The 24,386-nt window shown below is 42.3% G+C and overlaps 2 protein-coding genes across 4 annotated transcripts; one reads left to right on the plus strand and one right to left on the minus strand.

The window, feature by feature from the left end:
- Window positions 1-1,108: 1,108 nt before the first annotated feature.
- On the plus strand, window positions 1,109-15,352 carry LOC143357388 (peptide transporter family 1). 2 transcript variants are annotated; one of them, XM_076793846.1, is made up of 10 exons: window positions 1,109-1,218; window positions 3,127-3,167; window positions 10,229-10,307; window positions 10,845-11,073; window positions 11,731-12,005; window positions 12,085-12,167; window positions 12,299-12,709; window positions 12,842-13,058; window positions 13,372-13,946; window positions 14,029-15,352. In XM_076793846.1, exons 1-10 carry the CDS (start codon window positions 1,182-1,184, stop codon window positions 14,203-14,205), a joined length of 2,124 nt encoding a protein of 707 aa, XP_076649961.1. In that variant the 5' UTR covers window positions 1,109-1,181; the 3' UTR covers window positions 14,206-15,352. The 2 variants fall into 2 exon arrangements, with proteins under 2 accessions (XP_076649961.1, XP_076649962.1); XM_076793847.1 differs by lacking the exons at window positions 1,109-1,218; window positions 3,127-3,167 and adding an exon at window positions 6,283-6,562.
- LOC143357389 (uncharacterized) lies at window positions 14,498-22,506 on the minus strand. Of its 2 annotated transcripts, none has more exons than XM_076793849.1 (7): window positions 22,374-22,506; window positions 20,076-20,690; window positions 19,488-19,721; window positions 19,257-19,323; window positions 18,993-19,154; window positions 18,800-18,887; window positions 14,498-18,371 (listed from the first exon to the last, which is right to left on the minus strand). In XM_076793849.1, the coding sequence occupies exons 1-7, from the start codon at window positions 22,462-22,464 to the stop codon at window positions 18,303-18,305; spliced, it is 1,326 nt and encodes a 441-aa protein (XP_076649964.1). In that variant the 5' UTR covers window positions 22,465-22,506; the 3' UTR covers window positions 14,498-18,302. The 2 variants fall into 2 exon arrangements, with proteins under 2 accessions (XP_076649964.1, XP_076649963.1); XM_076793848.1 differs by having other exon boundaries at window positions 18,800-18,905.
- Window positions 22,507-24,386: the final 1,880 nt, after the last annotated feature.

Below are 24,386 nucleotides of genomic sequence, written 5' to 3' on the forward strand. Positions count from 1 at the left end.
CTGGAAAAATGCAATTTATGATGCGCCCATTTTGGTCTATAGAACAATTCGAAATAGTGTCGTAATATGGTAAATCCTGGTCGGTAGCTTGGAGGGTCACTTAGAATCGATTTAAAAATATTTTCCAGGCGGAATTTATTAACTTTTGGGGGCTCAAATTAACGCGAAAGGCAATTTAATTTTTTTTTTCAATGCACTTCATGAATAGTGCATAGTGAATCGGAGAAAAGAAGTCATTTGCGACAATTCGCCACGCGACCATCATAGTCCGAGGGTTAAACAGATACGTCTGAAGCACTTCCGTTGTTATCCAAAACATAATTATTGAACACCGTTATCTGCGACTAAAACGCAGTTGATAAAATTGACCGACTCCTCATGACCCCACCGGAAGCATAAAGATTAATTATTGCTCGATATCGAAACCGACAAATTGATTGTGTTGTAGGTACATTCTTTGCAATCACTGCATTCTTCCATGATTTTTCACCGCCACTAATTACATCGAATATAACCTTATAGAAAACTTATAGAAAACCATGTCATTTTCTTCAGGGGAGTCTACAGTATATCACTCGCAAAAAAAGAAAACAATCGCCTAACTATTACTGTATTTTCCCTGGAAACTGATTTTTCCAAGCAGAAGACAAAGAAAGGCTGGCTGTAAGAGCGTGTTAAATGATTAAACATCAGTTCGCTCGCGACTTCGATGACTAACGTTCCCTTTTGATTACTGATACAGGTGCGCGGTGTTTTGTTTAAACGAACAGGCAGCATTATCGGATTGTTGTATCTTTCCCGATAACAGGTTGTGTCATCTTCGTTGACACCAATTATGAGCGGCGATTCATCGAGCGTGTTTCGCGGCGTCGATTACGATGATGATCATGGCGCGTCGATGACGACGCAGCCGCCGGTGTAGCGAGACGGCGTTGACGATGGCCGGTTATCATTTGATCTTCGCCCCAAAGACTTGGCTGCGTCGAAACCGGTGGCGATCTATCTAAATCAATTCGATCTATATCGAACCGCCGCGATAAATCTCTCCGGAATTAATTGTTGGCTCGCGTGTTTTGATTGATAAGCGGCCGATAGACATAAGATGATAACAGAACTGAAAATCGGATCAGTGTTCGCCTTCGCGTTACAGGGACAGGTAGTGATAGCCAATTTCGAGCGCCATGGCCGAAAGGAAACGTTCTGTATACGACATTCAAGGTATCTCGAGTCATCAAATTCATCAAAGTCTTCGCATTAACACTATTTCCGCCATTTCGACTTATTTTTTTGTGTAGAATCACCGCCTTTTTACACCACCAGTTATGTGGTGCCAATTAACTTATCTATTGAATAATTTTCCCTTTAATGCATCCTTGCAGTCTCGATTCAGTGTTATTCAAAATTTTAAGAGGTCTTGTCACAGCTTTGGTAGAAATAGTGTTAATTAAAAAAGCGAACTATGCAATAATAAAACATACTTCCAGCGACTAGATATTAAAAGCTTTAGTTACCCAAAATTGTTAGCCCCTGTTGTTCTTTCCATCGAAGAAAAATTCAGAACCGAACTGAAAATGCAGAACTCTTGAGTTTATTGGACATTATCGTTCGGTTCACCGTCCTTAAGTTATTATTTGGTAAGGGAGCACAGGTCAAACGTCTGTCACTCCATTCCAGCGGTTGCCGGATTGGACCGCGATCCAATTCGAAAGTCACAAATTGCCGTAGCGCCTTTTAAATATTAATGAACAGATGACGCCCCTGGCGCGACCATAATTTCGGTTCACTCGCGGGCTCGCTCATTCAAGCGCAACGAATAATTTTCATTCCATTTCAAACCCAATCGAAACAAATTGAGACAAATTGGCCGAGTGCGGAAGTTCTGATGAATTTTTCTACCAACGAACAAACTGTATTAGAAGCTGGAACTCCTCTACTATAAATGCACTTATCCAATAGATTTCTTTGAACGCGTATTATAATTAAAATTGCAAAGGCGTTCTTTGTAAAGCGATGTGAAATACTCGTTTCGAGTGTCCCATAGATGTTAAAAATGGTTCACTTTCAATTTCCAAGCGAGCCAATCTTTATTCCGAAGAACAACTGTACGTCATGCTATGAAAGACTAGGTGAATCACACCTAGTTTATGTTGCTCTATCAAAAGTAACAATTTTCGTCGGGAATCAAATTGATCAAATCACCCGCAGCACCGTAATCTAACCGCTTCTTTCGGGATTACTTTTCGAAAGAGGCTTTTTAAACGATTCTTCGATCAAAAGCATACATTGAGAAGGTTATTAATAGACTACAGATCTCGAAGATGTCGCGGCGACGGCGGCCATTTTGGAGAACGTTCCCTTTCGAGCGAACCTTATCGTAACTTCGTTTGCTCGATAATGCCTCGCGTGCGTTTTCCACGCAGGAATTCGCGAACACGTTCGCAGCATCCTCTTCAACATTTTCGTTTCATTGAAGCCGTTTCGACGAGATTATATAGCTATCGTCGTTATCTAGGAGAATGCGTTCTGCAAATAACGCCGCGATCCCGACGATGTAAAAGCCGTGTGTTGTTCACGTGGAAGACACATTTTGTGTCAGGCAACTTTTCTAGGCTCTACGTCAGTTCTGTAATCGATGCATCCGATTATTCAAATCGAGTAAAAGGGAGATAAGAGGAAAGAAAAAACGTAATCGTTTAATGAACGTCTAACTCTATTTAAAAAACGTCTAACGGTGTATCGTTAGAGACGTCGTAAATTCACCGATCGTAGATTTGTTCCTCGGAAAACAGATTTGATCAAAATAAATAAACATCGTCCATGTGAACTGTACGAACCAGAACTGAAATGGAAATGAACTCCAATAATTTTACTAAATCGAGAACAATATATTTTCATTTTTACTAAATCGAGATATCAAGTTTTAAATAGGCTGCGATTACAGGGAATGAGAGAAAAAGTGAAAATGTGGTCAAAAGGTGGACAATCGTAATATCTAATGTAATAGAAATGGTGATTTAAATACGGTTATGTGATTAAAGATAAAAAATGGGAATGTTAGATTAACAATATAATTGCGTTTCGTAGGAACGTTATCAGCCCTCTATTTCGGTTTTTGTGTGCTTTCAGATCATCCGGACAATGAAAGCGCCGCCGAGGAGAATCAGAAGGTAAATACACAGCTTTATTAAATAAAAGACGATAGCCGAGACTGATCAATTCCGCGTCGTTAGACGATTCGATGATAAACGACACTCGAGTCATGATCGGTAACGAATTCTCCGGGAAAGAAGGAGTCATTCGAGATTAGGATTTTTGAGTGGTCGACACCTTTGCACAATCGGCGGGCGCGTGACCGTTTATTTAATCTTGCCAACAAATCGAAACGTAACAACAACTTTTCGGGAAAATTTGAAAGAATTTGATCGGTGTTTGCAAAATGAAGGCTTAAAGCTGCGTACACACTGAAGGAACATCTTTTCTTCTTCTTTTACGCGGTAAAGAAAGAAGAAGGACATAGCTTGAGACTTGGAGGCTCTACAGACTGTTTCTATTTTAAATTTGAAATTGCGTTCTTTTTGAAAGTGGAAACGCGAGCTTGCCGAAGAGCTCCTTTAACACTTAGCGGTCCGAAGAGGCGTGTCTTTGCCCCTGTTTCAACGCTTCTATTTGTGTTTGGAAAGCACTTTTATCGTTGAAAGATAAGTGAGCTGTTGCCTCGTAATGCTGCTGTCAATTGTTGCTTAGTAATGCCAGCATCAGGTAATTTTATAATGATAGGCATCTACGCATGTCGGTTTCGAAAGAAACATTGAGTGGGCTCTGCACATCATTTTGGAAAAAGTCGTTCAAGAAAAAGGAATAATATTTGTGAAATGTTCTTGATATAAGGTAGAGAGGAAAAAAGAATAAGAGAATGAAAAATGTAATAAACGACGTGGAATGACGTCAAATGGTCCGCAAATTGTTCCGCTCTATCAGCAAGGCGAGCGTTAGTAGAATCAATGCGCAACGATGAATAATTTCTGCATAAATTAGCCGCTCTCCGGTGACTGTGAAATTAACACTTTCACCGAGATAATTGAACTTTGGCGAAGCCTGAGGCGAGGCTCGCCTTTTATTTATTGACAATTATTTACAGCAGCGTGGACGGTGCCTCGGTCACGTATTTACGCGGGTTTTATAATCGGGGTATTTGTAATAAATTTTTATGGGACACCCGGTTTATTACCACGTGGGTTGTCGAAAGGAAAAGTTTCACAGGCTGTTCCACAAGTGAACAACTTTTGCACAACAAAGACTTAATCTTTCTGTTTAAGATATTCGCTTTGCAATCGACGTTCTGCCACCATGAAAATTCTTCGTTTATCTTGAAAAATTGAAATAAATGAAGTATTGTTAAGATTTGCAGAATCCGAAAGGGTCAAAAGTGTTATCATTATGATAAACTTGAACTCTGTGGTTTCGGTTCGATTGGTTGTTTAAAAAATGCAATCTTCTTTCGCTCCACCCAGTCTGGAGAATCCTGTACAGCCAGTGTAACGTCGATGAAATATTCCTAAACGATAAGAATCTTTGTTCCAAGGATTTCGGTAAATAAACAACTTGTCGAATATTGTAAGTCACGCCTCCGCATTGTGGACCAGTTTTACAAAACGGTGTCGCAGCTCCTTGAACGGAAATCGAGAGCAGATTTCACTTTTCTTCTTGACGTTAAAGTCGACTTCAAAGAAACATTCTCATTTGATTCGAATAAACATCTTGCAAAAGAGTCAGTCTCGGCTGAACGGATCAATTTTTTGATAATTTTCTTAATCGGAATAAGAAGCTAGTAAGCAATAATTACCGGAGCGCGGATCTTCGTGAAAAATAAAAATGGTCCAAGTCAATTGTCAGAAACAGAGATTAAATGAAAGTCTATTTAATAATTTTAATAAAAAAAAAAGGTACAATATCATTCAATTCCTCTCTTACACTCTTGTGTTTGATTCATTTTTGCCGTAAAGAATTCTCTAACAAACGAGCAGAAGAGAATAATTATTTCCGAACGAAAGAAAAATGTTTCCAACACAATTGTGCTTTTTTTGTGCGAGGGTATTGGTAGAATCGGCCGCCATTCTAACAAAGGATACGATCTGTCATCACCTTTTATCGGAGATATCGCGCCGCGTAATCCTCTCGATGCGACAACATTAAAAAATCGTTGATTAGCTTTCTTTCAGTCGGCATGAAGCATCTCGTTGCTTCATAGGTCTGTACTTTGTCGCGTTGAGAACTATTTTAATCTACGCAGGGCACGTGAACTTTGTTCCACCGCGCCTCTCCGATTATGTGCAGCCTATTAATCCGATTATCAGCTAATTGCGACTTATCGGGCACGCATGCTTGCCCGTGGTATCGGTCGTGTTTCATCGTTGTTTCCACGAATTATCATTCAATCCCGATCAATTGCGTTCAGGAAGCCGCTCAAGGGCGCTAGGAAGCGTGCGCGTTTTAGCGATAGAGAAAACTCCGGCCGTCACTATGACGATCAAGGGCGATTTCATACTTGGACGAGCTTCCACGTTCTTCGCGCTAATTTGTATTCTTCGGCCGAGTCAAATTCTTATCGAAGGCGAAACCCGTTTCTTTGAACGAAAATGTCAAATTCTAATCGCTACTGATTCGGCCGAAGTTCCGAAAATCGGTCGAATCGGATTGAACTGAAATTTTCCACATAGCCTCATTTTGCATTAAAAGTGTGGGTCATCTTCAGTTCGCCTAAAAATCCGCGCGAGAACAAAACTAGTTAGTTTCAACTGTTTCGTCTGTCAGCTGTATGCCCCCATCAAAGTTTCGACTGATTATTTTATTTAAACGTTTGTTCGTCTCGAATTTGTTGACAAACGCGCCTGTAAAATTGTCTACGGGATCTATGCAAGTAGAGGAGTAGGGCAGACGAGAGATCGACGTTCATTGTGGCCCGGATACGCAGAGAGACGTAAGTAGTCGAGACACGCGACACGAGATCGGTACTTTCACGCAGCAGGGTCTCAAGATCCGTACAGGGCGAACCTAATTCCACCGAGGTTCTAATTCCTACATCGATCCCCCTCTTGCAGCACCGTATCATTCACGATCAAAATTAATTCCACCTTTTACTTACAACTTCAATTAAACGTTCCAAAGTGCCAAGTGGTCTGGCTCATTTTTCACACCGAGGATCAGAATCCCGACCCGGTGATTATGGTCGTCCTGTACCCGCTGCCACTCCAGACTTACATATCCATAGGTGCTCCACGACGAAGTGAACAGTGCGGCTTTGTGAACCGGCCGAGCGCGTACGTCGACGGTTTCCGCTTGGGTCCGTGCCGATCTTCGCCGATTTTCGCCGATTTTCGCCGATTTTCACGATCCATGTGTCTCGAAATAAACCGTATCTGTCACCGATCTAGTACGAGGATGATCTAGTCTCGCGCGATCGATCCCGGGACCTAAATTCCACGTAGATCGCCGATTTCAACCGTGACTCTCGATCGCCGGAAAAATCGTCACGATGCTCGAGAAACGTCAGAACGAAGACGAGGTAGGGATCCCGGTGGAATTTTCCTCGATCGAAATTATCGATCTCCAGAGATCTCGCGAGATAGATCGCCGATTCGGTGACGATCCGATCGGAAATTTGGGTTCCCTTCTGATTGTGTAACTTTCGATTATGATAATATCTAATCGGTATTTTTTGCGGATCCTTGAGAAGTCATAGGAGAGAGAGAGAGAGAGTTTAGAAACTGTAGTAGAAAAGCAGGCTGAAGGAGTTATGTTTAGCAGTTACCCAAGCGTGAGGTAATGATGATAGTGAGTGGTTTGCGGCGCGTCGGCTGGATTTGTCATAATCTTCGAAATTTCCGAGTTGTTCTTAAAATGAGTAGGTGTAGTTGAAAACAGTAAAAACGTTATAAAATACTGTTATATTGTTTTCAACCTATCAAACATATCAATAGAGGAAATAAATATTGTTAGACTATTTTCGGTTCCTGGGAATGATTGAAAAAAAAATATATTGGAATATTTGTCAATATATTCACTAACTGTTTCGAACATTTCTACTTTTGCATAAAGATTCTCATAATTGCTGTAGTTGTAGTGCAGTTATCGTTTCTATAAGGATATTGTTGTTAGTACAAATTTATGGAGAATATCATGGCGGAGTTGTGCCGTATTAAAATTTTGGATTCAATATGCTACAGTCGATTAATCGAAAGTCGATTTTTCGTGCTCCGCTACCGGAATGTGAAAGGGATTATGCATTACATGACGACGTATAACAACTACTTTCAGTTATTTTTAGTTGATTGTATCATTCCTCGCCAATTAAACCGCGTTCGCAGAATTATTGTCGGAAATCGATGGAGATTGTGTAGAATTATGTGGAGAAATTTATGTTACGTAGATAGTACTCACTTCTATAACTTACAGGTCATCCTGACCGCCATAGTGCTTGGTTTAGTGTTAACCAAGGCTTTGTACAGCTTTTTATTCGTCTAAACGAATTGTTGTAAACTTACACTGACGATTATAGATCACGATTATACGCAAATTATCCTGCATAAATAAAATGCAGTTTTGGTAGATCAGAAATTTGTTCCGGTCCAAAATTATTTTCAAAAGCGTGCTACCAGAAAAGTAGCTGCTTCAAAAAAGAAAATTGTTTAGCAAATAAATAGAGGTAAAAATTGACATACACAAGCACAGGCAGTTGACAATCGGAAATCTTGCTTCCGGGGCGCGGCCTCGGCACGCGACTGATTATGATTCTTACAGCAATTACTATGCTACAGTTTCACCGTGATTAGACTGTAAATTTTATGTCAAGAACGAGCTGGAACAATTGATACTAAAACACTTTCACAATTTTTCATTTCTTACCTGTTTACTTTACTAATTTTTTACTCTTTTACTTTACGAATTTTTGTTACTGTTAACGTAAAATTTTTGCCGAGTATTTTTTTGCCACTCGAACGCCGCTATCTACAAGCTACATAAATAATTAGAGCTACGGTGAACGCATAACGTATCACAACACAGGTGTTCTTAGTATAAATGTGTCGATCATCGATCGATTATGTTACCGTAAATTACACTTCCCCAAACATTCTCACGTGAATGAAAACATTTCCACGTCCGCGGGACAATTTAAACAATGTACAATAGATGATCGAATCGTTAGAACAACGTTACCTGCACAATCCAGAAGCGTCGATAATAATCAATGGAAGAATAATAACAATTCCGTGTAGCAAATCAGACTCAATTTAAAACCGTTGATCTATGCTCGAGAAATTCGTTCTGGTGCTGTGTGCGATCGAGTGGGTTTTCGTTCGTAGAAAATTCGTAGAAAAATTCTAGGTCACCGTGTACACATGGAAACGACTGTTTCGAGCATTTTGCTTTGCTTACCCCGGGGAAACACGTTCGTTTCGACGCTCGGTTTTGAATAATGCATGAAAGATTACTCTTTAAAAGGCCGCGTTTGGCAGGCAACGCGATTCGGAACGCATCGAGTATGTAGTCCCTGGACTATTCAGCAGACCGTGGCACGTGTTCGAGGATCGAGCAGTTCGAGTTGTAAATCTCGAAATTGATAGCGAGCATTGCTGCGACAGAAAAATCCTCGAAATTGAGTTCAAAGTCGAGTGGAGACGCGCGAGATAAGGTTGATAATGAATCGAAGAGTGAATGACAGCCCAGTGCACATTCCATTCAGTTGTTTGTTTAATTTCACAGTTTTCTAGTTTCCTCTAGAACCATAAAGTTCCTCGAGAATGCAAGATCTTTCGATACTGTCACATTAATTTTAATAAACACCGAAGCAACGGGACATTTGGACAGTCGTGCGCTATAATTTTTCATGTAACAATTTTCTGTTCCTCTGGAAATGTAAAACTTAGCGTGTCCATTGTTTTGGCCGAATATATTCATTGACGGTTCATTTTTTAGCTAGTCGGAGAAACATTTTGTAATCGATCGTTTTCGCAGATAAAGATCGAATTTTTATTCGGTAACTGTGATTGACATGTAACCAGAAATGTATTCTCCATCACGCGAGATAACGACGAACGTTATCACTTTGTTCCGCAATGTGTATGATTCCGTACCGAGCACTTCTACATCTTGTTGAGCCGTTAATTAAAACTCGAAGGGTTATCGTCGAGGCATTCTCGATTACTTGGCTCTTCGGGAGTTTGCGAGTAACGCGAACCGACAATATAATGATCGATGAAGAAATGAATTTTGATGTGACTCCCCTGTCTTGCAATTGATGGGAAAATCTTTTATTTTGCATTCTAATGATTTTACCGGATCGAGCTCCAATTTCATGACATACACAGTGCACGCGTACGCCGTTAAATTAGCAATCTACCCAGGAAGTTTGAAGCTGAAACCGAATTGGGTGTCCCAGTCCATTGGGAGCACATTTAACTTATCGTTTTCAATTAACAGCAACTGCGAGCGGAGCCTTTCAGAATCTTCGTTGGAAGTCATAATTCTTCGGCTGACCCTCGTCTCATTCTAACATAACGAACATGCGCAATTCTGCTGTTCGCTGATCAAGGCAATTAACATTGTTTCGAACTTGATAAGACAACGAACGGTCGAACGCGTTTTACAAAATTTTACTGAGAACGTTCTTGCACGTAAAACGCGTTCTTCTCAGTCCATTAATTTACAACGCGGAATAAAATAATTTGCATTTGCTCCGTGTGGAGTTCGAAAATTGCGACGAGGGTCAAAGGGCGAAAATTCTTTTTGTATTTTCATAGAAAAAATTGTCACTCTTGATCGGCTTCAAACGCTTTTTATAGAATCTTACTGAAAACGCTCTTGCATATAAAACACATCTTCAATTTACAGGTCCTTTTCATACTTGTTTGTAAACAATTGCTTGCCAATGATCCATGCATGACGCGATCGAACAAATGAATACCGCGCACTTTTCGCCGGTCAGTATCGCAATCCAGAAGATAGAACAAGTATGGCAACGTGCCGGATAGCGATCGTAGCGTAAATAATTGTTGAAACAACGTGGCCTTCGCGTTTCTCGGCAAGAGAAACGGATTCTTTAAATCGTCGGCGACGACAACGGAGCTAATCGGGGTCAAAGCGATCATGCTTCTCGATCCTTTAGCGCCGACTTCTTCTCCGGAACTGCACGCATAATTGAATCGATCTTGTCTCTTTTCTCTGTTCACAGAAGCTGAAGTACCCGAAGTCGGTCTTCTTCATCATCAGCAATGAGTTCTGCGAGAGGTTCAGTTACTACGGAATAAGAAGTACGTAACGAAATAAAACAATCCCTGCACAAAGTTTTTCTAGACGTGCTAGAATGCTGTAGATTCTTTAGGATTATCTCGAACAGTTTGTCCAGAAGTTTCCGATAGCAGATAAAATATTGGAACGGCATTGTTATCGTCACTCTGTGCCACTGAACTAGATATTAACACGGGTAATAACACTGGTCGGACATGCGCATCGAACTAACAAGATCGAAAATACATATTTTTGTTAAAGGCTGATTAGACCGCGGACTTTTATGCGAAATAAAAATGTTCCGCATTAATCGCAAGGTACTGGAACCGGAGACAAATTTTTCATTAGTTGATTACATCGGTATCGGTACTGATTGAAATGATCAAGAAATTAAGTAAATGTCTACGTAGTCCCATATCTTGCGATTTTAATTCGCATAAAAATTCGTAGTATAAAACATGCTTGTACGCTGAAAGAAACTATTAGGACCCGGTCTTTTTGTGTCATTTTCACCTGTCCAATGGTTCTCGCGTTAAATCGTTAAATTTCTGTGTGCACAGCCGTGTTGACGCTGTACCTGGTGGACCAGTTGAAGTATGGGAACAACACGGCCACCGCGATTTACCATGGGTTCGTGATGTTGGCGTACTTCTCACCCCTTATTGGAGCAATTCTGGCGGATTCATGGCTCGGGAAATTTCGCACTATCTTCTACCTCAGCATCATCTACGCGGCAGGGCAGATCCTATTGGCCTTGACCGCGGCTCCCCCCTTAGGGATTCCGCCGACGTACGTCATTCTATACTTATGCTTCGTTTCTCCAGAATTTATTTGAACACACCTCGAGAAACACACAGATACAATAGTCCCTGCCATCTGATTTGAAGGCGGACCATTTTTGCGACTACACAGGGTGTAACAAAATTTAGTGTCATGGTTTTGGCAGATGGTTGTACTCCTTCGGATCGGTGGAGATTTGTTAAAAGAAATTGCCGCAAAATTGACTTTTACCTTGAAATTCAAGGTCAAATTTTTTATGCTTGTATCGCATTCTACTCGCCGTGGGGACCAAACTTGTCAAAGGAACCGCAGGTCGCAACTCAACCGTTCTCTTATAAAACAATATTAAATATTTAATATTTGAGTTGAAATATTTAACATTGTTTTATAAGAGAACGGTTGAGTTGCGACCTACGGTTCCTGTGACAAGTTTGGTCCCCACGGCGAGTAGAATGCGATACAAGCATAAAAAATTTGACCTTGAACTGCAAGGTCAAAATCAATTTTGCGGCAATTTCTTTTAACAAATCTCCACCGATCCGAAGGTGTACAACCATCTGCCAAAACCATGACACTAAATTTTGTTACACCCTGTACAGACAGCTACGGATCAAAACAGACCCGGGCACCGCTGTCGGGTGGGTTAAAGTCGTTTGAATTTCACAGGGCGTTCTCGATGCTCGGCCTGGTGCTCATAGCGTTCGGGACAGGCGGTATAAAGCCGTGCGTGGTCGCGTTCGGCGGTGACCAATTCGTCCTGCCTCAACAGATACACTACCTGTCCACGTTCTTCTCGGTCTTCTACTTCTCCATCAACTTCGGCTCCCTGATCTCCAGCTTCCTGACCCCTCTGCTTCGCAGCAATGTCACCTGCTTCGGCGAAAACTCGTGCTACTCCCTGGCATTCTTGGTGCCGGCGATTCTGATGGCCCTCTCCATCGGTGAGTCTCTTTTCCTCGTTTCTTCTTCGTTGCAAGCAAGGTCGACGCATCCGGATTACGTCCTTTCTCCCCTTTGCAGTGATATTCGTGGTCGGAAGGCCCCTCTACAAGATCAAAAATCCAACAAGCAACGCCATCGTGGACGTCTCGAAATGCATCTCTGTGAGTCCCGTTGTTTGTCAGAAAATAATAATTCGTTTACAACGGCGTCTGCCTCGATCGATAAGAGTCACTTGGAAAATTTTAATTGCAACGGTCCGGGATCGATTCTGAACCATCGATGCACTTTTCAGCACGCGATTTACAGGAAGATAACGTCGTCGGAGAAGCGAGCCCATTGGCTGGACCACGCCGACGACCAATACGACAGCACCACGATCAGCAACATCAGAGACACCCTGCAGGTAATGAAGCTGTTCATCCCGATACCTATCTTCTGGGCGTTGTACGATCAGCAAGGATCCAGATGGACGATCCAGGCCTCGCGGATGGACGGGCAGATCGGAAACTGGCTGCTGCAACCCGATCAGATGCAGGTGCTCAACCCCCTGCTGGTACTCGCCTTCATCCCTCTCTTTCAAACCTGCATCTACCCCCTTATGGAGAAGATTGGACTCCAAACACCCCTGAAGAAGCTGACGATCGGTGGCCTGCTCACTGCTCTGGCCTTCGTTGTGTCGGGCCTTGTTGAACTTAAACTTGAGGTGGGTCGCTGAACTTGCAAATTCGGAGACGTTCGCGCAGACGTTGGAAAAAGTCATTTTAACAAACGAAACCAACGTGGATTCGAAGTTGTTGGACGAATGTAAAAGCAGGATCTTCTTCGACGTTTGTAGAACACGTACCCGGTGCTGCCGTCGGAGGGGCTGGCTCAGGTGCGGATCTACAACACCTTGAACTGCCCCATAAATTTCGACTTGGACAGTACTCCTCACGAGCTCCAAGAACTGCAGATGTGGGCGAACACCGACATCAAGGTGATCGGTTCAAAGCTGCTGCCGTTCAAAGCGGACCTTTCAAAATGCGACCCGGCGATCAATTACACTGTTCCAGGTAGGTGTCCGTAGCAGTGTCGCCGGATGAGGGGAGGGAGCACGAATCTAGGGGAAAAGGTACCCCCTCCCTGCCCGTACCGGTAGAGGGGGAAGTTAGAGTGGGGACGCAAGTCTTAATCTGGCCATAGTCGTCGGGAACTCTAAGTTCCCCCTCTACCGCGCTATGCCCACGTGTCACAATGTCACGTGACTAACCCGGCACTGGCAGAGAGAGGGTAACTTTCTCCCCTCGATTCGCGCTACCTCCCCTCGTCTGGCGACTATGCGTCCACAATTGTCGATAAGCAATAAGAAATAACAAAACTTCGCAGTAAGCCTCAAAGTTGAGGAAGCGAAGTCAAAATCGTGGACGTTCACGAAGAACGGTCTCCGCGAGTACGAGGATTCGGTGAAGAAGTCGACATCCGGAAACCCGTTGCTACGTCCGTTGATATCGTCGGACGTGAAGATGGAGTTGGAAGTGATGCGCGACAGCTCGCTTCTCCTGAACGTCACCGTGGATCCGAACAACAGCACCGTGAACGGTCTGGAAGAGCTGAGACCGAACACGTACGACCTTTATCTGAACTACACGAAGGTGAAGAGCAACCTGGAGCTGAAACTCGGCGGGGTGTACAGCATCGTCGGCTACGCGTTCGGCGAGAATACTAAACTCGACGTGATCACCGTCACCGAACCGAACTCCATGCACATTCTTTGGCTAGTGCCGCAGTACGTCATCATCACGATGGGAGAAGTGATGTTCTCCGTGACAGGATTGGAGTTCGCCTTCACGCAAGCCCCGACAAGCATGAAGTCCATCCTGCAGGCCACCTGGCAGTTGACAGTGGCCGTCGGCAATCTCATCGTTATCATCGTTGCTGAAGCGTCGTGGTTCGACAGACAGGCAAGTGTTCTTAATGGTTCGGAATGATTTTTATAAACGCGTGAATCAACGTTGGCACCTGACCGAAACCTTTTCTTTGTAGATGTACGAGTTCTTCATGTTCGCCGGACTCATGTTCATCGATATTATCGCGTTTAGCATACTCGCGAGATTCTACACGTACGTGCGGAAACCTGAAGAGGAATCCGTCACGGAGGAGATGGACATGAACGGGAAAAACGGCATTGTTAATGAGTCCTACAAGGACGACCAGAAATGAGCTGTTCGGCTGTCGGACCGTATGAGATCGCATGATCGCGTGCTTTTGTGGGATCATGGGTGCTCGAGACACCTTCGAACACCTCCTACGACGTCCTCGAAATGAATTGAACACTGTCGATCACTGAGATGGATCCGGGAGAACGATCAACAATTAAATTGACTCCCCAAGAATTTTCGAAACGTGGTTCAGTTATGAATCCCTGCAATTTTTATTTGGATCCGCCATTCCAAACAATTTTTTCGTGAAACAAAAGACGATACTATTGTTTATAGTCTTAGCAATAACGCCCGGATCCATCCTTGTTTAACACGTTGACTGCGACATGACAGAAGTATTTATATAGACACTAATTGATCTAGCATGTTTGAGTACTTGTTCCGAAGGATTGTGAACAGTTTTTGCGTGTTGATGATGACTGCGGATTTTTATGCAAAATAAAAATGTTCTGCTTCGGTTGGAAAAGATAGAAGCCGGACGCGAATTTTATTCTTTCTTTAATAATTTTAGCAAGTTGAAAATATTGTTTAGGTTGCTCCCACCCATTGTTGCCATAAATGCATAAAATCCGCAGTCTAACGATGACTTTACCCTGTTTCAAGGGTGGCAAATGTGTGAGATGCAGTTTCGATTACCGGAGTAATTTTTTAAGGGAAATTCGCCTAACTAGACTGCGGGCTTCATGCGTTAACAGCGTACGATATGAGGAGGTTTGAGGCTCTTACTTAATTTTCGAACCTTCCAAGAAAAATTGACCTTCACTCGAAAGTCTGTAGGGTAAGGGACCCGTTTACTGTGCCTATATTAATTACACTTATTTTTAAAGCGTAATGAATATTAAAACTAGTATATATTAACTGATTTTAATGACAAAATTTAATGTCCCTTTTTTAATATTCATTATGCTTTAAAAATAAGTGTAATTAATATAGGCACAGTAATTGGGTCCCTTATCCCTAGGCCGGTTGTAATTCGGAAGAGTTTAACAACCGTTGACATAAACGCTCCGTGTCTCTAATTGATCGAACCGTTCGGACGCATCGATTTTGTACATAAATGTTTGTAAATGTAAGGAGAAGTATTTTTGTATAAAAATGACAGCGCCGTTGAATAAAAGGCGTTCGAGAAAATGAGTTGCTCGGGAAGAGAATAGTTTTCTTTAATCCTTCGAAATGTTGTCCTCTTCGAAACGATCCGTGAGAACGATGGTTCTTTACAAAATAAACAATTTATTTAGTAAAATAATAATACATTATTTATCATTTATATATTACACCAGGTTTCGGATTAATGGAAGAACGAAAATAACAATGGTAACGTGTACACATTTACGGAACATACCGCGAACATGAATCGCAACGGTCTGATTGCGGCCTATGCTACAGCTCACGACACATACAATCATGCTACAAATCACTATACAGTAGTCTATTTGTACACAGATTGTCCTTTCATAGTGTCCTCTCTATAAAATCCAACGAATTCATTTTAATAGACGATGCAGTGCTGTAAAGGCATAGAAAGGCTAATGATAAATTCATGCTGCCGAGCTGATTCAATACTGTGCTCACTGACAGAAAATGATCCAGCGAAATTGTCGAAGCAACAACAAAGTTGATCGATAATATCAAAAGGATTGTTTCAAATAAACATTCAAAAGGGAGGAAATTATTCTATATCCTTTCGACAAAAATTAAAACTATTAAGACTATTATAATCTCGAGAAAATTCAAAAGGTGAAGTTATAAAAATTCTAAATGGCACAAAAAAAAATACAATATTTTTAGTACCGTGAGAGATTTTAAAAACTCTCTATTATTAGGATAAAAAGTCACTGAACGCTTACAATAATCACTTTCAATGGTCAGAAAGGAAAATTGATGGAACACAAGTGGACCATTGACCATCAGCGGTAGCATGATTGACGCTGCAGGCAGACGAGCCATTGGAAGTTGCGTTTCGTTTCGTTATAGTGTCCCACGGTTCACCGGAACGTGTAAATAGTGACCGTGGATAAAGATTAGTCGGCGTTAATTACAGGTAGGTAAGTGCTCCGAGTTTGTCAAAATAAATAGTCATTTCTCTATCTCGTCATCGCGGTTACGATACAATAGGCTCTCCCATCATAGAACTGTCTCACAAATAACAGTTTATATGTTATCATAGAAAAATAAAATACGTATTATCGCTTCAAAGCCAATCAATGATATATATCATATGTATAAGTGTAGTCGATATTTAAAGGGCCAGTTTCTCTTCCTCCTTGCTCTCTCTCTCTCTCTCTCTCTCTCTCTCTCTCTCTCTCTCTTTTCTGTTTTTCTTCGACTTCGTCTCCCTCTAACAAATAGTATATACAGAATTTCACGTTTTGTTTTGTTGCGAAATCAGCAAAGTTCTGGCAACGATAGCAGAAGTAACGGCGCATGCAGAACAAAAAGCGAGACGCGGGTACAACAACGTTTAAATAAATATGTCACTTATGATAACGCGATACATACATAGATCCGTAGACGAAGATTAAATCTTTTTCCTTTCCTAACTAGACACTCGACTCTCGAATCGTCTTTTAACACGTTGACCATGGAAACTCGACGAAACAAAATTTAAGAAGTTAATAGAATTTTAATTACTTCTCTCAGGAAATTTGTTCAGATCGCAAGCTAATTTCTTAGCTTGGTCTGTCAACGCAATTTTTAAATCTGAAACAATTAGTTCTGTCAACGTGTTAAACATTATCCATTGTTGTTTTCTCTTTTTTTCTTTTTTTCTAGATATCATAAGTTTTAAGCAAATACGATTACATGGATATCCTGTGATATAAATTCGCATGATCAGGATAACGCATGTAAGGTAGATGCGCTTAGGAACACACGGTTCAAATTACTTTAATCATTTTTTGTAGAGCAAAAATAAAGTAGAGTCTCACTCTCCAATTTTGTACTTTTAATAGAAATTAATTAAACGCCACGTTATTTTATGTTTCCGAATATGTTTCAACGATAGTGTTTTAAGAGAAAGATTAACAGAAAGGTTGCTGGAAAATCCGTGCAAATTTGAAACAGTAAAAGAGAATGGTACGGAATATTAAAAATCACTTTAAGAACCTAGAAAATTGTGAACAATACAAAGTTTAAACTGTTCACTGTTAATAACAATCATTATAAAGTTCTCAAAGTATTTCCAACTGCATGTTCTTACAATTTCCAAACAGACTGCGAATCCTGAAAATATAAATCTTCGAAGACTATAATCGAACGAAGATTCGTGCGCTCTACCGACAGCTCCATTAGGCTCCGAAATAAAAAACGTACCTATTAAGAAAGCAATTACGCTACAGGTGTACAAAATTCGCAGTCCGTTTGAACGATATATATTTAAATCGAATAAAAAATTCGGTGTTCGAAAGATCAGACGTTTTCCGACTGAACCTGCTCCCTCGCGACCCACTAATAAGTAATTAGCAATTAACCCGGCTGAAAGGAACAGGGCGTGGTTAAAAATCACGCGGGATCATCGATTTTTGCGGAAACGAAAAATGGCGGTCAGTGTGCGTAGCGGGATCGGAACGTGTGTAGTAATAATAAAATATGGCCTCCAATCCGTACTCTATGTTGCAAGTCAGTAACGATGTGTAGAAAAATAATTGTCAATCATATGGCTAACCATACTTGCTATGAAAGTACAAACTATAGTACATCATGGAGTGTTTAAAAAATATTGTGTTCTCAAACAAACACAGATAGTCCGTGAACGACGCGACGGCCGAGGCAATCGGCGCCATTTTTTCGTTCGACGAGGATGAAATTCGATAAAACGAATTTCACATATTGTTTGAAAACGCAAAATTGTTCTCGCCTGTTCCCCATCTGTCCCCCCACCCTCGTAACCCCCTCTCAGACCCCCGTTTGTTTAGTTAACTTTTCGTGTTGACCTCCTGTGTCACGGTAAGTATTAAAGTTGTATACATTCAATATATAGATAAATGTTTCCGATATGGTACGTCAACAGTGAGCTAAGCACCGGGAAAAAGGTATTTTTAAAAGTAACTGTTTAACTTTACTCAAAACTAGATCTGGTCCTCTTTTTGTATTTTTTATTCATTTGTGTGGCGTGGCTGGTGTCGGGTCGTCGTGGAACAGCGGATTTCTCACTTCCATCTCACCGGTCTGCAAAAGTAGAATAATTATTTAACGTGTATACCAACTAATCATCATTCGGAAATTTTGGGAATTTACAGTTCGCGTTTTACATTTAATATTTAATGGAAACAATTTGTAACTCTGCGTTACAGGCGAGCGAATATCTCTGAACCGGAAGTTCAGAAAATGATGAAACTTTAAAGATAGGTAGATCACATATATATGTATATCGCGCCAGTTTTGTTTACTCTCTCAATTCGTGTTTTATATTTAATAATCAAGACAGAAAAGTAACAACGATGTTCGACACTCTCCATAAATATTTTATACTGGGTCTCTGAACCGGAAGTACGAGGAATTTTGAAATTTTGTGGATATATAGAACATATACAGATATATATTATTGTATAAAATTTACAAAGTATTTATGTAATAGAAATGCTGAGATCACTTACAGAAGCCAATCCTCGGCACTCGTAAACAGTGTAGTCTCCTTCTTCATTTTCCTCTTCGCTCTCCGCCTCAGAAACAGAGCCAGGATCTCTGGACGGAGAAATACGACTGCACAAGTAGTCACATAAACCCTACTCTATTCGATCGTCACCCTAATCTAGCCGGAGTCTGTACAATGCGGTCCGGGTTACTTACTTTTCCAAAGCGATGATCTGTTGCTTCTGGTGTTGAAAATGGTACATTTGCGCTGACTGCGCGAGCCTTTGGTCTCCCGAGGGTGAAACCTCTTTATTCGGCCCTGTAACACCATAAGCAGGGTACTCTATGTCCGCCGCTGCCTTTGCGCCCCGTTTCAATCTGCAATAATCAATAAAACACTCGTCAATCATTTCCGACAATATTTTCCGCGGTCCTTTAATTGAACCTTTAAGTCGACTAGGATTTTGCAATTCTTATTACCTGCACCAGGTCAGGGTAATTAGCACGAGAGCAAACATGGCAGCCGCACTGCAGCCGGCAACGATAGCTGCAAACAAACGAATCCATTGTTAAAAATCCTATAATTCACTTTTTAATATTGGGAGTTCTAATATGTTTAATTCACGAATATTGCGATTCTAGAGATGCATCCACGAGGGATTATTAAAATAAAAAATGATTTCTTTGCTTAGATAGAATGTGAGTTCTCACCGATAAAATATATATCATTGTTCAGGTTGTGATTGACAGGCACAACCATAGGATTGTATCCTGTCCGTCGCTCCACAGTCGGCAAAATGATCGTCGACGGTTCCTTCAACTGCAGTTCAGCGTTCCTCGTGCTCTCCTCGTGCAGTCTGTGCGTTTTTTCTGTTTTAACGTTCCTCTGTTCCGGCTGCGTCTCATTTTGCACAGTTTTTGCGACAATCGAGCGATCAGTGTCTCCTTTTAATAACCACGGTGGTTTAAGTACGAACGTTCCACCCACATTCTCTGTGTGTTTCTTTGCGCGTCTCGACCCTCAGACGACGCAGAAAAGATTTTTTGTTTTTGCTCTACAAACTAACAGGTACAGTCATTGCTGTCACGAGAAGATCAACGAACCTCCATCTTCTGAGGGTCAACAGCTACCGGATACTTCTAAAACTTGCGTCTACTGTTCGAATATTATTTATTCAATGTGATAAAGAAGAATCTAAACTTATCGAAATGGACGTTGCGATTGATGCAGACAATTTTTATTTTGCATACCTTCAGTCTAAGCAGCATCAAAGTTGCGAGCAGAGAAATGACACTTACCGGAGTCGAAGGGTGTGTCCTGATAGAACCTAGGGTCATTGGGCTTGACGGCAAACGGGTGTTCCTCGGCCATGTTCGAATCGTCGAACTTGAAGGTGAACTCCTGCTTCGGTTTCTGCGGCTTCCGGTCATCTTGCTTACCAGATTCGCTCCTGTAATTCCCCTGGTAGTCCGACAACGGTTCCTCCTTCATCCCCTTGTCGAATCTAACTGGAGGAGCATACGGTGGTCGCTTTAAAGTCTCGCTCTGCTCGTACTCGTAGTTCTCTTCAGGGAATGTGGGTTCTTCGGCGTTGGTCTCTCGCGGAAGATAAGGCAATTCGTAGTTGTGGTGCTGGAGGGGGCCTTCGAAGGGGTTGTTCCTGTTGGGATAGTACTTGTAGCCAGGGGGGTAGTATTCTCGTCCGCGCGGCGTCTCGTTGATCTGCTCGTTGTTCCTTAACAGGTTCACCAGGTCCCTCTCCTTCTGACGATCCAGCTCCATCTGTCGTTTCCAATGGTCCTGGTTCGCCAGCAGTGTCCACAACCGGAACTTGCGACCTTGGAACTCGATGTACTTGATCAGCTGCCTCAGCACCTCGTTGTCCGCGTTTTCCGTGTTCGCCGGAGCCTCATCTGCAAACATTTGCGACAAACATTGTCACATCTTGATGCATGACCGAAATGACGTTCTCGTAAACTGCAGAATTTCTATGCGGAATAAAAATTGTCTGCGATTCAGCGTGATGATCACACGAACGAAATTGATTTGTTTGAGAAAATGGTTTGCCGAATGGTTTGTGCGACGAGTTTGGAGAATGAAAGGAATGAAAGGGAGCACGTTCAGAAATTCTATACACACGAACGAGTACATAGAACACTGTCTCTTATCGTTCCACTTCCTGATACTAGCGTAGCAGCCCGTATGTGGATTTCCTGTGTACGACTGTAATTTACCGCGCGCTTTGTGCATTACAACGATCCGATAAGCGCGCGACCACCCAGACCTGAACTCGATTAACCTTCTTCCTTTTATCCCGGATTGTTCCATCGCAACTAGACCAACAACATTTTCGATAGTCCCGCGAAAACGAAGACGAACGGACACAAGGAACATCGTTAAACTTTAACATGCGACGAACACAGTCGGGTCATCGATTGTTTAAAACTTGTTCCCGCGGCGATCAGAGAAGAGTTTGCTTTAGTTGATAAGGGTTGAACGAACTTCGAAAGTAAACTCGCAAAGTACATAAAACAGCTCGATTGTTTAATGTCAATCGAACTGGGAAATGTCGGTGGATTTTGTGCCGCAATGTTAAAAGCACCGTGAGACAGCGAAGAATTATCAAGATCTGTAATTATATCTGCACATACTAACCCGTTGTTTTATAACATTGTGATTAGAATTAATTATCTCCGGCGATTCACCGAGGAGTGAACCATCCAGAAAAATCCCAGCAAAACAAACTCCCACGAAAGAAACCATAAGCCACGCGAACTGGCAGAGCCAGTGTCACAGTCAACGCCGTCGATCGATGCCGCTGCGAAGGGGATCACTGTCAAAAGTGTGCAAACCGTGCCCTCGAATCCCGCAAACCCACATTTCCGAAGACTCTATCAAACCCATCCTAGCTATGAAACCTCGCGAACTCTATTATCGTCACAGTACGAGGAACCGTAATTATCATTACCCAAAATACTGAACCTGAAAACATAGCAATCGTCCCACGTCAAGCTCGTCAGACGTAGAACAATACATAGGGCGTGCGTCGAACGTCGTGGGCGTCGACGAACGAGACTTTTTCCATTGTCAGGTTGCAGAAACTACCTGATTATCATCACAGTAGCTACCTCATTAATCATCACAGTAAAGGAGCTCAACATCGCCATTACCCAGCGACCCGAGACCTTGTCGAACGTAGAACAACATAGCGCGGACATTGAAGACCGTAGAAGTCGAAGAACGAGACTTTTTCAATCGTCAAGTCGCGGGAACACTATAGAAGGTTACGTCGGGGTCATCGAAGAACAAACCGCCATTGTCGCACTACCGAAACCGTAGCATTCGCTTATCGGTCGTAGAACAATACATATAGCGCGGGCGTTGAACGTCGTGGGCGTCGAAGAACGAGACTTTTTCGATTCTCGGGTCGTAGAAACACTACGGAGGATGAGGTCGAACGATGGTTGACCCGGAGGGTCGTCGTATCATCGTCTCCTTGGACAATAGTACGTGCGGTGTGTGTCATTACCCCCGGTAAACGCGATGTTTTTCGGCGTGAACCGTGTGTCATGTCGTGGCGATAGTAAGGCGCTCACCTCGATAAAACTTGAGCTCGCCGGTCGAGAGGGTGACGAGCACGCAACAGGGTAAGAGCAGCCATGTGCAGGTGCCGAGGGACGGTGTCATCGTCACCGTGACGACTGCCAGGTGTCGGCCAGGTGTGCTATCCACAGGTTTTTATCGTCGTCCCGTCCGCCGAGGCTCCATATGTAAGCGCGTCATTTCATTGAGGCCGGAGAGAGAACAGAGAGCTTGCGCGGTCAAGTTTTCCGCTGCCAATCAATACCGCCATTACCCTTTCCACTCGGCGACGCCGATCAAACCGACGCGTCGCGACGCCCAACAACCCTGCTGCCCTCCCTCGAGAGACCCTCTCGAATTTACTTGCCACCGCAACCAACGAATCCGCCGAAATTCTTCGTGTCCCTGTCGATGAAACCGTTCACTTCCGGTTGCTTCACCTCTGAACGGGTTGGATCTGTTGGTACTCCGATGGACAGGACTCTCTGAACGATCGTTAGGCTGGTGAATTGTTTAAATCACCCAAACCAACGAATCTACCGAAATTATTTGTTATAGTTGATAAAAGCTTGTGGTTCCTTGTGTCTGTTTGACCTTCCAGAGTGTTCGAGCACTTGCTACTCTGGTCGTCTGGACTGAATGATCACCAGGCTTGTGAATTGATTCGATTGCCTTCAATCAGTATAGTCTCAATTGTCTAACACGACACCTAGCTCAGAGCAATCTACCAAAATTGTTGGTCGTAGCTGAAGACGGTCCAGTTTTGTCTACTTGACATTTGAACGCGTTTTAAGGTACTCCAGCGATCAGGACTGTTTGAAGGATTATCAAACTTGTTAATTGGTTCGGTTCGAGGCTTCCCAAGAGTAGCTTAACTGGTATTTATGCGATCGACGCTGTATTTACGAGGGCTCTTCGTGGTAGCTCGAGCAGAGCCCGGTCGATGGCGCTATTCCCTCGTTAGGGTGTCAGGGGACCCGTTAAATGCTCGTCGAACCCGGCCGCTAATTGCTCCGATGAATCTACGTGGACTGCTGTCACGGCCAATCAAGGTTCGCCGAACTCTGAAAGAAGTTTCATGAAACAGAGTTAATCCTATAGCGATAATGTTTGTATACCGAATTTGACGAATCTTTCCGAATTTGGAAAATCCGCAGTCCAGTGATCACTGATACATAAGAACTCGAGTCGACTTTGAATAAACAAATAGAAAAGAAGAAATAATTCTCTTAGAATATTTTGAAAATATTTAATCGAATTTAACCTGATCTTCTAACTGCAATGTTCAGTTTTGTAATAACATAATACTGCTACAAGCTATAGCGTCTTCGGAGCTTTATTTGATCGTTTAAAGCGATTACGAACGTTTAGAGCCGCTGCATCATCTGACGCAACAACGCTTTGATAGCTGGATTGCGGATTTGATGGATTCGAAAACGTTTAGGCTTTGTGAAGTCGTTGAAAAAGATCAGCCAATTTCTAAAGAAGATAATCCATAAAAATTGAAATGTGTACAGACATTTGCAGTCCGGTAGGCGGGAAAGGGTTACTGAACATAGTAAAAATAAGGAAACATCGATATTTTCGAAGTGGTGCAATCTTTACGATCAATACCGTACCCGATATTTGCGCGAACGAGTGTGGAATTTACGAGGGTTTTTTCGTGGTGGCTCGAGCAGCTACGACGGTCGATCGATCGAGAGTGATCCGACAGGGGGTCTCGTTAAATGTGCTGCTAATGGATGTTTTCCTCGAGAAATCCACTTTCCTTCGGTCTACGGAATCTGCTGGACCGATCTGCAGCCTGGAGATTCGAAGCTGGAAGCAGAAATTTATAATGACATCGTCAGAACGCTAACTTCGGTTTTAGTTAACAATTTGCTGTTCTAGATTTTTCCGAATAATAATCTGACTCTGTTAATCCACAGATATTTGTACTACATAAACTTTCAAAATCGATTTAAATTCGCAATGCCTAAAATACAACTATAATTAAAGAATATTTCTACATCGAATATTATGTACAT

Source organism: Halictus rubicundus, chromosome 9 (genome assembly GCF_050948215.1).
Source record: "Halictus rubicundus isolate RS-2024b chromosome 9, iyHalRubi1_principal, whole genome shotgun sequence".
NCBI classification, from domain to species: Eukaryota; Metazoa; Arthropoda; class Insecta; order Hymenoptera; family Halictidae; genus Halictus; species Halictus rubicundus.